The 15144-nt window shown below is 41.7% G+C and overlaps 1 protein-coding gene across 13 annotated transcripts in view; it reads right to left on the reverse strand.

Annotated features, from left to right (window-relative positions):
- Positions 1-15144, reverse strand: part of amph (amphiphysin) — a 131483-nt gene that overhangs the window by 14465 nt on the left and 101874 nt on the right. For 4 of the 13 annotated variants that reach the window (XM_021612625.2, XM_021612622.2, XM_021612621.2 and 1 more), the window contains 5 exons: positions 13714-13758; positions 5203-5433; positions 4599-4655; positions 2924-2977; positions 1767-1820 (listed from right to left, as the gene is read on the reverse strand). In XM_021612625.2, the coding sequence (XP_021468300.1) occupies positions 1767-1820; positions 2924-2977; positions 4599-4655; positions 5203-5433; positions 13714-13758 (441 nt within the window). The remainder of the gene's footprint in view (positions 1-1766; positions 1821-2923; positions 2978-4598; positions 4656-5202; positions 5434-13713; positions 13759-15144) is intronic. The other 9 variants (XM_036985495.1, XM_036985494.1, XM_036985497.1 and 6 more) reach the window with 7 other exon arrangements.

Here is a 15144-nt window from a genome sequence, read left to right on the forward strand (position 1 = left end):
CGGGGTGAGATCTTGCGTGAAGCCCCAGATCGAGGGAGATTATCAGTGGTCTTGTATGTCTTCAATTTCCTAATAATTGCTCCCACAGTTGATTTCTTCAAACCAAGCTGCTTACCTATTGCAGATTCAGTCTTCCCAGCCTGGTGCAGGTCTACAATTTTGTTTCTGGTGTCCTTTGACAGCTCTTTGGTCTTGGCCATAGTGGAGTTTGGAGTGTGACTGTTTGAGGTTGTGGACAGGTGTCTTTTATACTGATAACAAGTTCAAACATGTGCCATTAAAACAGGTAACGAGTGGAGGACAGAGGAGCCTCTTAAAGAAGAAGTTACAGGTCTGTGAGAGCCAGAAATCTTGCTTGTTTGTAGGTGACCAAATACTTATTTTCCACCATAATTTGCAAATGTGATCTTCTGGATTTTCTTTTCTCATTTTGTCTGTCATAGTTTAAGTGTACCTATGATGAAAATGACAGGCCTCTCTCATCTTTTTAAGTGGGAGAACTTGCACAATTGGTGGCTGACTAAATACTTTTTTGCCCCACTGTAGATACCTTAATAGAAAGTTACTAAAGTAAAAGTGAAAGTCACCCAGTAAAATAGTACTTGAGTAAAAGTCTAAAAGTATTTGGTTTTAAATATACTTAAGTATCAAAAGTATATGTAATTGCTAAAATATACTTCAAAAGTATAAGTAAAATAATAAATAATTTCAAATTCCTTATATTAAGCAAAGCAGACGGCACCATTTTCTTGTTTTTAAAATTTACGGATAGCCAGGGGCACACTCCAACACTCAGACATTATTTACAAATAAAGCATTTGTGTTTAGTGAGTCCGGCAGTAGGGATGACCACGTGTTCTCTTCATAAGTGCGTCAATTTCACCATTTCCCTGTCCTGTTAAGCATTCAAAATGTAACGAGTACTTTGGGTTGTCAGGGAAAATATATGGAATAAAAAGTACAATATTTTCTTTAGGAATGTAGTGAAGTAAAAGTAGTCAAAAATATAAATAGTAAAGTACAGATACCCCAAAAAATGACTTAAGTAGTACTTTAAAGTATTTTTACTTAAGTACTTTACACCACTGTCTGTGTGCAGTCCAAATATTAATGACGATTAGAATCTGACTTGGTTTCACTGGAATTATCAAATGGCAAGAGTCAGACAAACGTCAACCCTCAACATTCCAACAGCTTGTATAGGCACAGTTTAGTTGAGATCTCTTGACCGGCAGGTTGGTTTTCTTATTATGAAATCATTATTTTCACCTGTGCTAACTGAAAATGGTGCTCACAATAACGTTCATTAGCTGGCTAAGGTTAGCATGCTAGCTAGTTAAACTGCCAGCTGTCAGTCAGTGACTTATTTGTTGTTATTTCTCTGCTACATGTGGAAATCACCACAACGTTCCCACCCCCAATTTCTAAATACGTATTAACAGCCTGCGTCAGTTTTCGAGGTGGAACCTAAACAATCATTTCTGATCTAGGACAGGAATTACTCTAAATAAGTGCAGCAACTTCCTCTGAGGTGGGCCTTTACATTTGAATGCCTCACGTTCTTAGAACATATACCTTGTAATATGAAAGTATAACAACAATCACTACTATTTTCTGGAGCCTATTTCAGGCTTAAGTGACTCAATGGACTTTCGGACAGGTCCCAATAGGTCCCAGTTACTGAGCTTTGTTGAATAAGGCAAATGTGGGATCATGGATATTAGGGTTTTGGGAATGGGGTTTGGGAATCTTGGGATAATAATTACCGGAGTCTCCTCGACAGGGGACTCCTTCATTTCCTCCGGGGTCGGAACGGATTCCTACGTACAAAAGAGAGTTGATTCACAATCACATCTGGGGAAAAAAAAATGTCAAGCCTCGGGGATGGCCTCTCTCGAATCTCCAGATTTAGTTTGGTTATTTCAAGTTATTTGGTATGTTTCCTTTAATTTTGTGTACTCCTATGTCACAGGTGGATAGCTCATAATAAATGGTTGGAATGGAATGGTATCAACCATGGAAAACATGTTTGACGTGTTCGATACCATTCCATTTATTCTGTTCCTGCCATTACCATGACCCTGTCCTCCCCAATTAAGCTGCCACCAACCGCCTGTGACCTATTTGCTATACTTCTAAATAAATATAGCATTTTGATATTTCAACTCATATACGTACAGTATATGAGAGTATATAACAATGTGGAATTTCAAGATTCAAAAGGTTGAGACTTCTGATGGCTGATGATACATTTACATTTCACAAGGCATTGGTTCCTTTGCTATAGGGACCTGGGTCCTGCTTTATTTAAAGTGCATCTTATGAAGGCTTCATAAGCACTACATAGATGCTTCACAAATCATCTATAACCGTATATAATGCTCTATAAAGATTTTTAATGTGGCATAACTGTGTGACATAACTATCAATCTATGTTAGATTCTGGGATTTTAAAGCATGGAGCTTTATGTGGAATACATGGAACAGGGGTTTGGGGATATAGCCAAGCTCATATGAGACTGGGTGCTATTCACACAAATACTGGTGAATACTGTTGTCTGGAAAAAAACATGATTTCCCCTGCCCCACGTTAATGATGGAAAGTGACAATTTATGTCACAGTATACATTGAGTGACATTTCTACAGTATAAATGCTAATTTCGAATGGCACATGAAATCCAAGGTTTGGGTTTGTTTTAATAGCATCCTCTGTGTACTTTGGAGTGAGTCAGACCTCAATGTCATACCACTCTGTCCTGTATGACTCAAAGCTTATATGATACACTGTGTCAAATACAATTGAATGTTTAAGATTCTACAAAACATTGCAAAATATGACTTGAGGTTCAAACTCACACAAGATACTCGGCCAAATATGATTTTAGCTTCCTTTTTGCCAAATTTGGCATAAATTATAGTTACCGGGGGAGCTGTTTCGCTGGGGTATGCTTTTTCAGCCTCTTCAACTGGGAGGATCTAAGCGCAGAAAGAGGTTTTAATGCACCTAGCTAGCAACCTAAGCTTTTTCAGTACAGCCTTTAGCATTGAGTTTGCATTTGATATATTGAGCTTAAGCTGCATCAATTACATACAGAACAGCGGTTCTCCTTTTTATTGATATTGTTAGTATAGCATTCATGCAAGTGCAGAACGTAAAGTACTGAGATGCAGGCTTTGAGGAATCGTTGCATCCAGTCATTGCTGTGTTTGGCAAGGAAATGTTTGGTCCATTCTTTCAAGGTACAGGCTATCTTGGTGTATCAAGATTCTGCACAGATTCTGTGGTTATTATATTGTTATTATATTTAGTGGGATATACTCTTGTTCAAGGAAATTCTTTTTAAAAATGAGCATCTATATCAAGGAAAATCTCAAATCAAATGAATGAAAATAAGGCTACTCATCTTTTTTAAGTCGTTTTGATACGTGGTTGGCACATGGAAGAAAGTAAATGGATATACAGACATTTCCTCCACTCCCATGTCAAGCATGACAATAAGAGCCATATACACACAGCAATTGTAATTACCCTTCGTAAATGAGCAACTCCCCAAGGCACATACCCAATATATACAAATGTATGTGGACACCCCTTCAAATTAGTGGATTTGGCTATGTCAGTCACACCCGTTGCAATCTCCATAGACAAACATGGTCGGCAGGACTAATCTCTGGAGTGATGACTCACGCTTCAGTATCTGGCAGCCCAACGGACTAATCTGGGTTTGGTGGATGCCAGGAGAATGCTACCTGACCCATTGCTTAGTGCCAACTGTAAAGTTTGGTGGAGGAGGAATAATGGTCTGGGGATGTTTTTCATGCTTCGGGCTAGGCCCCTTAATTCCAATGAAGGGAAATCTTAACGCTACAGCATTCAATGACATTCTAGATTCTGTGCTTCCAACTTTGTGGCAACAGTTTGGGGAAGGCCCTTTCCTGTTTCAGCATGACAATCCCCCTGTGCACAGAGCAAGGTCCATACAGAAAGCCTTCCCAGAAGAGTGGAGGCTGTTATAGCAGCAAAGGGGAGATCAACTCCATATCAATGGCCATGATTTTGGAACGAGATGTTAGACGAGCAGGTGTCCACATACTTTTGGTCATGTAGTGTATCTCTTTGCGATGTGGCTAGTGCTTGCCCCAGGTTCCAACCTGGAGTAGGATTGAACAGCTCATACACTCAAATATAACAAGTCTGTCACAATGTATAAAACAACACATACCAGCTTCATAGGAACAGAACATGAGCACTAATCATATTTTGGAATACACACGAATAGTATGTGCATGCATGACATCCCAACAGAAACATATTATAGATCATTAAAAATGCCACCCTAATTCTTCAATCACATTCTGACACAGACACACACACATTTCCCACCCAAGATGACTATGATGCACTCAATACAATCAGTTATTCACAAAGTCTCCACACGGACAATCTCTCAACCTCATGACACTTTGACAATGGTGATGGTAGGGTTTGGGCCCGGCTACTGAAAGAAGATGGACTTCAATGTAACACTCACAGAACCGAGTCACAGAACAGTAATGGCAGGGCGTGAGTGGACAAAGGGGAGGATTTTACACATACCTCAGTTGGTGAAGCCCCCTCAGGTTCTGCAGATGTCACTGGAGACCCCACAGTGAACTATACCAAGAGTGAGTTAGAGAAGAATGTAATATATAAGACTTGAATCCTGTCATAATGTACAGATGTGTTATAAAACAATAAATGGGAGTTGTAGAGTGGATTGAGGTCAAAACAAAAAGTACCAAGTTTAAAATGGTAAGTTTTAAAATCAAGGAGAACATAATTGAATGACAAGGAAGGTGTCAATAATTGCAAAGTAAAAATTTTAAAACAGGATATCAGAAAGCATCTCCACGGATATAATGAATGGGATGATAACGATGATCATGATAATGACAAAGATGAAAACACTGATGATGATGACGACGATGATGATGATGATGATGATGATATTGACAATATGAAAATATTGATGATGACGATGATGATGATGATAATAAATACGATGATGATGACGGTGATGAAAAGGTTCCCTTAAACAGTGGCATAGAACTATGCCTTATAAGGATGACTTGGACCATAGATGGCTGGGGAATGACCCATGCTTGTGATGATGAGCGTGCTATTTCACAGTTACTGTATTTAATAGCTAACTGTCACTCACATCAGGATTCTCCTCTCCAGGGCTGGTGGCACTCTCGGCTGCCTCAGCCTCACTAGTCGGGGAAGCAGGCTCCTGGATTTGCCCTGCCTCGGCCGCTGCCTCTGTGGCATCTGAGGCCTCAGTCCCAAGGACCTCCGGGGCCACAGCAGTCTCAGCTGTTGCCTCCGGGGCCACAGCAGTCTCAGCTGGGGGCGCAGCAGCTTCAGGGGCCATGGTGGCATTGCTTTCATTCTTTCCACAAAGACAGGCGAGGGAAGAACTGATCAACATCCCCTGTCTTACAGCAGCCCCCACAACCCCCCTGTCCCAACTCACCATACCTCTTTTGTACTTTTTTGATTATGCTGTGTAGCACCTTGGGTGCAACAAATGGACTACCGTTAAAATGAATTATCATCATCATCATCATCATCATTATTACCTGGATAGGTATGGCTGTTTAGCCCTTTAACCCTCTGTATAACTATACAACATAAACATTCCGAGTGGAACTGCAGCGCAGTTTCCTTTAATCTGCAAATAATTGAATCAGTTTAAACAGAGAATACAATGTGTTTGAAGGCCTTAAAGACAGACTTAATAATATGACATCATACAAGGCAACCTTACAGATATCACAGAACTCAAATCAGAATAGATTGTCACGGTTGCCTCTTTCCAGCGTGGAAATACCTCAAGGGAGGGCACAAATTGGGAAGAGCTAATAGGGGCAGTCTTGACAGATTAAAATGTTGTTGTTGTTGAGGTCTGTATGCAGGAACTTGTTCCTCTATGTACAGTATGATGATTCAATATTGCCGAGTATAGTTTAAACGTTGCTTCAGAGTACAGTTTGAGCATTTTGGCAGCAACACAAAAAAACAAAAAACATAAGTGTTTTGGATAACATATTCAACATACAGTGCCTTGCGAAACTTTGCGACCTTTTGCCACATTTCAGGCTTCAAACAAAGATATAAAACTGTATTTTTTTGTGAAGAATCAACAACAAGTGGGACACAATCATGAAGTGGAACGACATTTATTGGATATTTCAAACTTTTTTAACAAATCAAAAACTGAAAAATTGGGCGTGCAAAATTATTCAGCCCCTTTACTTTCAGTGCAGCAAACTCTCTCCAGAAGTTCAGTGAGGATCTCTGAATGATCCAATGTTGACCTAAATGACTAATGAGGATAAATACAATCCACCTGTGTGTAATCAAGTCTCCGTATAAATGCACCTGCACTGTGATAGTCTCAGCGGTCCGTTAAAAGCGCAGAGAGCATCATGAAGAACAAGGAACACACCAGGCAGGTCCGAGATACTGTTGTGAAGAAGTTTAAAGCCGGATTTGGATACAAAAAGATTTCCCAAGCTTTAAACATCCCAAAGAGCACTGTGCAAGCGATAATATTGAAATGGAAGGAGTATCAGACCACTGCAAATCTACCAAGACCTGGCCGTCCCTCTAAACTTTCAGCTCATACAAGGAGAAGACTGATCAGAGATGCAGCCAAGAGGCCCATGATCACTCTGGATGAACTGCAGAGATCTACAGCTGAGGTGGGAGACTCTGTCCATAGGACAACAATCAGTCGTATATTGCACAAATCTGGCCTTTATGGAAGAGTGGCAAGAAGAAAGCCATTTCTTAAAGATATCCATAAAAAGTGTTGTTTAAAGTTTGCCACAAGCCACCTGGGAGACACACCAAACATGTGGAAGAAGGTGCTCTGGTCAGATGAAACCAAAATTGAACTTTTTGGCAACAATGCAAAACGTTATGTTTGGCGTAAAAGCAACACAGCTGAACACACCATCCCCACTGTCAAACATGGTGGTGGCAGCATCATGGTTTGGGCCTGCTTTTCTTCAGCAGGGACAGGGAAGATGGTTAAAATTGATGGGAAGATGGATGGAGCCAAATACAGGACCATTCTGGAAGAAAACCTGATGGAGTCTGCAAAAGACCTGAGACTGGGACGGAGATTTGTCTTCCAACAAGACAATGATCCAAAACATAAAGCAAAATCTACAATGGAATGGTTCAAAAATAAACATATCCAGGTGTTAGAATGGCCAAGTCAAAGTCCAGACCTGAATCCATTCGAGAATCTGTGGAAAGAACTGAAAACTGCTGTTCACAAATGCTCTCCATCCAACCTCACTGAGCTCGAGCTGTTTTGCAAGGAGGAATGGGAAAAAATGTCAGTCTCTCGATGTGCAAAACTGATAGAGACATACCCCAAGCGACTTACAGCTGTAATCGCAGCAAAAGGTGGCGCTACAAAGTATTAACTTAAGGGGGCTGAATAATTTTGCACGCCCAATTTTTCAGTTTTTGATTTGTTAAAAAAGTTTGAAATATCCAATAAATGTCGTTCCACTTCATGATTGTGTCCCACTTGTTGTTGATTCTTCACAAAAAAATACAGTTTTATATCTTTATGTTTGAAGCCTGAAATGTGGCAAAAGGTCGCAAAGTTCAAGGGGGCCGAATACTTTCGCAAGGCACTGTAAGTGTGAACACATCCAAAACTGCACTTAAAGATGCACTATGCAGAAATCACTCCGCCATTTCCTGGTTGCAAAATTTCAGTCATTGCGTCAAAAAACATTGTACCGTCTAAACCGCTGTGAAATATATTTTCCATAACCCAAAATATTTTATTTTCTGCTGTTTGAAGCTGGTGTACAAAATCGAAAATAAAAGTGGCAAAACATTACCGTAGGAACGTGAAACATAGAAATAGCGCACATAGAACAGATCTAAAGCGTCATAGACTTGCTTTCAATGAGAATGACAGATCTCATGTGAATTTGGAAGGGTCAACCAAAAACTAACATATTGCAGCTTTAACAAATACAACTGAATGAATGTGAAGATGGCGCCGAAGAACATGGCTGACGTTTTACATTCTCCCAACCAATTCTGCAATTCTGTTATTTTTGTTTCTTTTTGTGAAACTTATTTTTTTACTCATTGTGTACATAATGTTGCTGATATTGTCTCTTATGACCGAAAATAACTTCTGGACATCAGAAAAGCGATTTCTCACCACGGATTGGAAGAAACTTTTTCCTTTAACGAGTCTGACGAGAAGGATATCCTGCTTTCACTAGAACAGGCCCAGATTCACGCCTTTTACGTGAAGAAAAGACACCGGAAAAGAGGACGCAGATTGGGGATCCTTCTGAGAAGTCGGAGGCGAGCGAGTAAACTCCCAATGCCTTCCATTCTCCTTGCTAACGTGCAATCGTAAGAAAATAAAATTGATGACCTACTATTAAGATGATCCTACCAACGGGACATTAAAAACTGTAACATCTTATGTTTCACTGAGACGTGGCTGAACGAAGAAACAGACAATATAGAGGTGGCGGGATTTTCCATGCACCGGTAGAACAGAGACGCTACCTCTGGTAAGACGAGGGACGGGTGTGTGTGTCGTTTTGCCAATAACAGCTGGTACGCAATGTCTAATATTGAAGAAGTCTCGAGGTATTGCTTGCCTGAGGTAGAGTACCTCATGATAAGTTGTAGAACACACTATCTAAAAAGAGAGTTCTCGTCTGTATTATTCGTAGCCGTCTATTTACCACCACAAAGCGAAGCTGGCACAAAGACCGCTCTCAACCAACTCTATAAAAAGAGAGTTTTCATCTGTATTATTCATAGCCGTCTATTTACCACCACAAAGCACAGCTGGCATTAAGACCGCTCTCAACCAACTCTTGCCATAAGCAAAGAAGAAAATGCTCACCCAGAAGCGGGGCTCCTAGTGGCCGGGGACTTTAATGCAGGCAAACTTAAATCAGTTTTACCAAATTTTTACCAGCATGTAACATGTGCAACCAAAAAAATAAATAAATCCTAGGCCACCTCTACTCCACACACAGAGAAGCATACAAAGCTCACCCCCGCCCTACATTTGGCAAATCTGAATACAATTCTATCCTCCTGATTCCTGCTTACAAGCAAAAACTAAAGCAGAAAGTACCAGTGACTCGCACAATACAGAAGTGGTGAGATGACACAGATGATATACTACAGGACTGTTTTGCAAGCAGACTGGAATATCTTCCGGGATTCATCCAATGGCATTGAGGAATACACCACCTCAGTTATCGGCTTCATTGTAACTGCATCGATGACCTCGTCCCCACAGTGAGTGTATGTACATATCCCAACCAGAAGCCATGGATTACAGGAAATATCCGCATCAAGCTAAAGGCTAGAGCTGCCACTTTCAAGGAGCTGGAGACTAATCCGGACGCTTATAAGAAATCCCGCTATGCCCTCAGACGAACCATCAAACAAGCAAAGCGTCAATACAGGATTAAGATTGAATCCTACTACACCAGCTCTGACACTCGTCGGATGTGGCAAGGCATGAAAACTATTATGGACTACAAAAGGGAAACCCAGACGTGAGCTGCCCAGTGATGCGAGCCTACCAGACGAGCAAAATGCCTTTTATGCTTGCTTTGAGGCAAGCAACACAGAAGCATGCACAAGAGCACCAGCTGTTCTGGATGACTGTGTGATAACACTAACTGTAGCCGATGTGAACAAAACCTTTAAACAGGTCAACATTCACAAAGCTGCTGGGCCAGACGGATTACCAGGAAGTGTACTCCGAGCATGCGCTGACCAACTGTCAAGTGTATTCACTGACATTTTCAACCTCTCCCTAACATAGTCTGTAATACCAACATGTTTCAAGCAGACCACCATAGTCCCTGTGCCCAAGGAAGCGAAGGTAACCTGTCTAAATGATTACCGCCCCGTGGCACTCACATCAGTAGACATGAAGTGCTTTGAAAGATTGATCATGGCTCAAATTAACAGCATCCTCCCGGACACCCTAGACCCACTCCAATTCGCATACTGCCCCAACAAATCCACAGATGATGCAATCTCAATCGCTCTCCACACCGCCATTTCTCACCTGGACAAAAGGAACACCTATGAGAGAATGCTCTTCATTGACTACAGCTCAGCGTTCAACACCATAGTGCCCACGAAGCTTATCATTAAGCTAAGGACTCTGGGACTAAACACCTTCCTCTGCAACTGGATCCTGGACTTCCTGACTGGACGGCCCCAGGTGGTAAGAGTAGGCAACAACACGTCTGCCACGCTGATCCTTAACACTGGGGCCCCTCAGCTGTGCCCCCCCTGTATTCCCTGTTCACCCACGACTGCGTGGCCAAACACGACTCCAACACCATCATTAAATTTGCTGAGGACAACAGTGCCTGATCACCGACAATGATAAGACGGTCTATAGGGAGGAGGTCAAAGAACTGGCAGTGTGGTGCCAGGACAACAACCTCTCTCTCAATGTGAGCAAGACAAAGGAGCTGATCGTGGACTACAGGAAAAGGCGGGCAAGCCCCCATTAACATTGACGGGCTGTGGTGGAACATGTCGAGAGTTTCAAGTTCCAACAAACCATCATGGTCCAAACATACCAAGAGAGTTGTGAAGAGGGAATGACAAAACCTGTTCCCCTCAGGAGACTGAAAAGATTTGGCATGAGCCCTCAGATCCTCAAAAGGTTCTATATCTGCACCATTGAGAGCATCCTGACCGGTTGCATCACCACCTGATATGGCAACTGCTCGCATCTGACCGTAAGGCGCTGCGAATGGCCCAGTACATCACTGGGGCCAAGCTTCCTGCCATCCAGGACCTTTATAATAGTCGGTGTCGGAGGAAAGCCCATAAAATTGTCAGACTCCAGTCACCCAAGTTATAGACTCTTTTCTTTGCTACCGCACGGCAAGCGGTACCGGAGCGCCATGTCTAGGACCAAAAGGCTCCTCAACAGCTTCTCCCCCCAAGCCATTAGACTGCTGAACAATTCATAAAAATCGCCACTGGGCAATTTACATGAATCTCCTCTTGTACAAAGCTGCTACTCGCTGTTTGTTTGTTACCTATGCATAGTCACTTCGCCCCCCACCTACACGTACAGATTACCTCAATTAGCCTGCACACTGACTCGGTACCGGTGCCCCGAGAAGCCTCGTTATTGTGTTACTTTTTATTTTAGCCTACTTGGTAAATATTTTATTTTTCTTGAACTGCACTGTTGGTTAAGGGCTTGTAAGTAAGCATTTCACTGTAAAGTCTACACTTGTTGTATTCGGCGCATGTGGCAAATAAAGTTTGATTTGATGACAGTACACAAACACAACACTGTAACGGAATGGGGTCACCAAAAAATGTAAATAAATATCTGAAGTGAAGCCCTAATTGACTCATTAAAATACTATTCCCTCAACAGTATTACATATATATCTACAGTTGAAGTCGGATGTTTACATACACTTAGGTTGGAGTCATTAAAACTTGTTTTTCAACTACTCCACAAATTTCTTGTTAACAAACTATCGTTTTTGCAAGTCGGTTAGGACATCTACTTTGTGCATGACAAGTCATTTTTACAAAAAAAATTCCAGACAGATTATTTCACTTAGAATTCAGAAGTTTACGTACACTGAGTTGACTGTGCCTTTAAACAGCCTGGAAAAATCCAGAAAATGATGTCATGGCTTTAGAAGCTTCTGATAGGCTAATTGACATCATTTGAGTCAATTGGAGGTGTACCTGTGGATGTATTTCAAGGCCTACCTTCAAACTCCGACTTCGACTGTGTGTATGTATATCTATTTAATGCTGTTGAGGGAATAGTATTTTAATAGATATATATACACACACACAGAGGCAGGTTTATTAGGTACACACATCTACACTGAACAAAAAATATAAATGCAACAATTTCAAAGAATTTATTGCGTTACAGTTATATTTTTTAAAAATCTGTCAATTGAAATAAATTCATTAGGCCCTAATCTATGGATTTCACATTACTGGGAATACAGATATGCATCTGTTGGCCACATATACTTAAAAAAAGGTAGGTACATGGATCAGACAACCATGGTGTGACAACCATTTGCCTCACGCAGCAAAACACATCTTTTTCACGTAGAGTTGATCAGGCTGTTGATTTTGGCCTGTGGAATGTTGTCCAAGTCCTCTTTAATGGCTGTAAGAAGTTGCTGGATATTGGCGGGAACTGGAACACGCTGTTGTGCACGTCGATCCAGAGCATCTCAAATATGATCAATGGATGACATGTCTGATGAGTATGCAGGCATGGAAGAACTGGGACATTTTCAGCTTCCAGGAATTGTGTACAGATCCTTGTGACATGAGGCTATGTATTATCACATGTGGTGATGGTGGTAGAGCAGGGTACAGTTGAAACCGAAACTTACATGTTACGTTTATAGTTTTGTTCTGTGTAGAACCGGGTCGGATCCCCATTTGGCTCTAAAACAGCCTGAATTCTTTGGGGCATGAAAACTTTGCTCAATTGGCATCAAGTGTGGGGAATGGTGTGGGGAACGTTTTCCTGTGGAAATCCAGGAAAACATTCCCCACACCATTACACAAACACAAAAGCTGCCAGTTGAGGACTTGTGAGGCGTCTGTTTCTCAAACTAGACACTGATGTACTTGTCCTCTTGCTCAATTGTGCCCTGGGGCCTCCCACTCCTCTTTCTATTCTGGTTAGAGACAGTTTGCGATGTTCTGTGAAGGGAGTAGTACACAGCGTTGTACGAGATCTTCAGTTTCTTAGCAATTTAGTCTCACCAGGGGTGATGGTCAGATTTGCGTTTATCGTCGATGGAATGAGCGTTACACCTGAGGCCTGTACTCTGGAGCGGGATTGCTTTGGAGGTGGCCTGGGGCAGTGTCACAGCATCATTGGACTGAGCTTGTTGTCATTGCAGACAATCTCAACGCTGTGCGTTACAGGGAAGACATCCTCCTCCCTCATGTGGTACCCTTCCTGCAGGCTCATCCTGACATGACCCTCCAGCATGACAATGCCACCAGCCATACTGCTCGTTCTGTGTGTGATTTCCTGGAAGACAGGAATGTCAGTGTTCTGCCATAGCCAGCGAAGAGCCCGGATCCCAATCCAATTGACCACGTCTGGGACCTGTTGGATCGGAATGTGAGGGCTAGGGCCATTCCCCCCAGAAATGTCCGGGAAATAGCAGGTGCCTTGGTGGAAGAGTGAGGTAACATCTCACAGCAAGAACTGGCAAATCTGGTGCAGTCCCTGAGGAGGAGATGCACTGCAGCACTTAAGGCAGCTGGTGGCCACACCAGATACGGACTGTTACTCCCCTTTGTTCAGGGACACATTATTCAATTTCTGTTATTCACATGTCTGTGGAACTTGTTCAGTTTATGTCTCAGTTGTTGATACAAATATTTACACATGTTAAGTTTGCTGAAAGTAAACGCATTTGACAGTGAGGATATTTATTTTAATTGCTGAGTTTACACACACACACACACACACACACACACACACACACACACACACACACACACACATACATACATACATACGTACATACATAATAAAGCAAATATAAGGACATAAAAGTTAGTAATGGAAGAGCAAAAACATCTGTCATATTGACACTTGACTTACCAGCTTATCAAAATCTGCAACAAATGTTGGGGCTGTTGCTTCCATCTTTAAGATAAGTTGGTGGAAAGAGAAAGAGAGGGAGAAAGTTAAAACTATACTGGCAGCAAACCAGCAGTAATAAAATATCAGAGCATATACAATGTTAGTTTTGAAAGGTAAATTATGATGGGATAATTTTGGGGAGAGTATTAGTGAGGGATTGACAAAGTGTTTGTAACCGGGATAGAGTGAAGGGTAAACTAATGTAAGCATAGTTTATCCACCTTTTTAAACAGTGAAGTTTTTGCAGCAATTACACTATATTCGCGTTGTTAGCAAATTTGCCCAACTACATTATTGTTGTTAGCATAAGTTTACCCAACTTGTTTTTTTTACATACCTGGTTAGTTTACAAAACTGTAGTTTAGTTCTCGTTTATTGTAATATCCCTAAATGCTACAACCATGTAAACTTCATACTATTCTACTACTAAGACAGTCTTTAGCTTCTTTATGCACAACAGGAACTGCTTTTTATATAACTGGAAGTTCAATGTTATGGGTCAATTGCAACCAGTATTCGGGGTAATGCGTTACTTGTTACTTTTTCAAATTGGGGAATATTATTGAAGTTACTTTGTTATACAAGCTTTTGCGGCCTACAATCTTCTAACGTCACTTTATACCTAATTTAAATACTTCAGTTGTTTAAACTAATCTGCAAGTAAGTAAACTACATGACAAAAAGTATGTGAACACCTTCTCGTCGAACATCTCGCTCCAAAATCATGGGCATTAATATGGAGTTGGTCCCCCCTTTTGCTGCTATAACAGCCTCCACTCTTCTGGGAAGGCTTTCCACTAGATGTTAGAACATTGCTGCGGGGAGTTGCTTCCATTCAGCCACAAGAACATTAGTGACGTCGGGCACTGAAGTTGGGCGATTCGGTGTGGCTTGCAGTTGGCGTTCCACTTTATCCCAAAGGTGTTCGATGGGGTTGAGGTCAGGGCTCTGTGCAGGCCAGTCAAGTTCTTCCACACTGATCTCAACAAACCATTTCTGAATGGACCTCTATTTTGTGCACAGGGACATTGTCATGCTGAAACAGGAAAGGGCCTTCCTCAAACTGTTGCCACAAAGTTGGAAGCAAAGAATCGTCTAGACTGTCATTGTATGCTGTAAAGTTAAGATTTCTCATCACAGGAAGTAAGGGGCCTAGTCCGAAGCATGAAAAACACCCCCAGATCATTATTCCTCCTCCAACAAACTTTACAGTTGGCACTATGCATTCGGGCAGGTAGAATTCTCCTGGCTTCCGCCAAACCCAGATTTGTCTGCCAAATGGTGAAGCGTGATTAATCACTCCAGAGAACGTGTCCAATTGCGGCAAGCTTTACACCACATCAGCCAATGCTTGTCAACACGCATGGTGAGATTAGGCTTGTGTGGGGC

Source organism: Oncorhynchus mykiss, chromosome 8 (genome assembly GCF_013265735.2).
Source record: "Oncorhynchus mykiss isolate Arlee chromosome 8, USDA_OmykA_1.1, whole genome shotgun sequence".
Classification (NCBI taxonomy): Eukaryota; Metazoa; Chordata; class Actinopteri; order Salmoniformes; family Salmonidae; genus Oncorhynchus; species Oncorhynchus mykiss.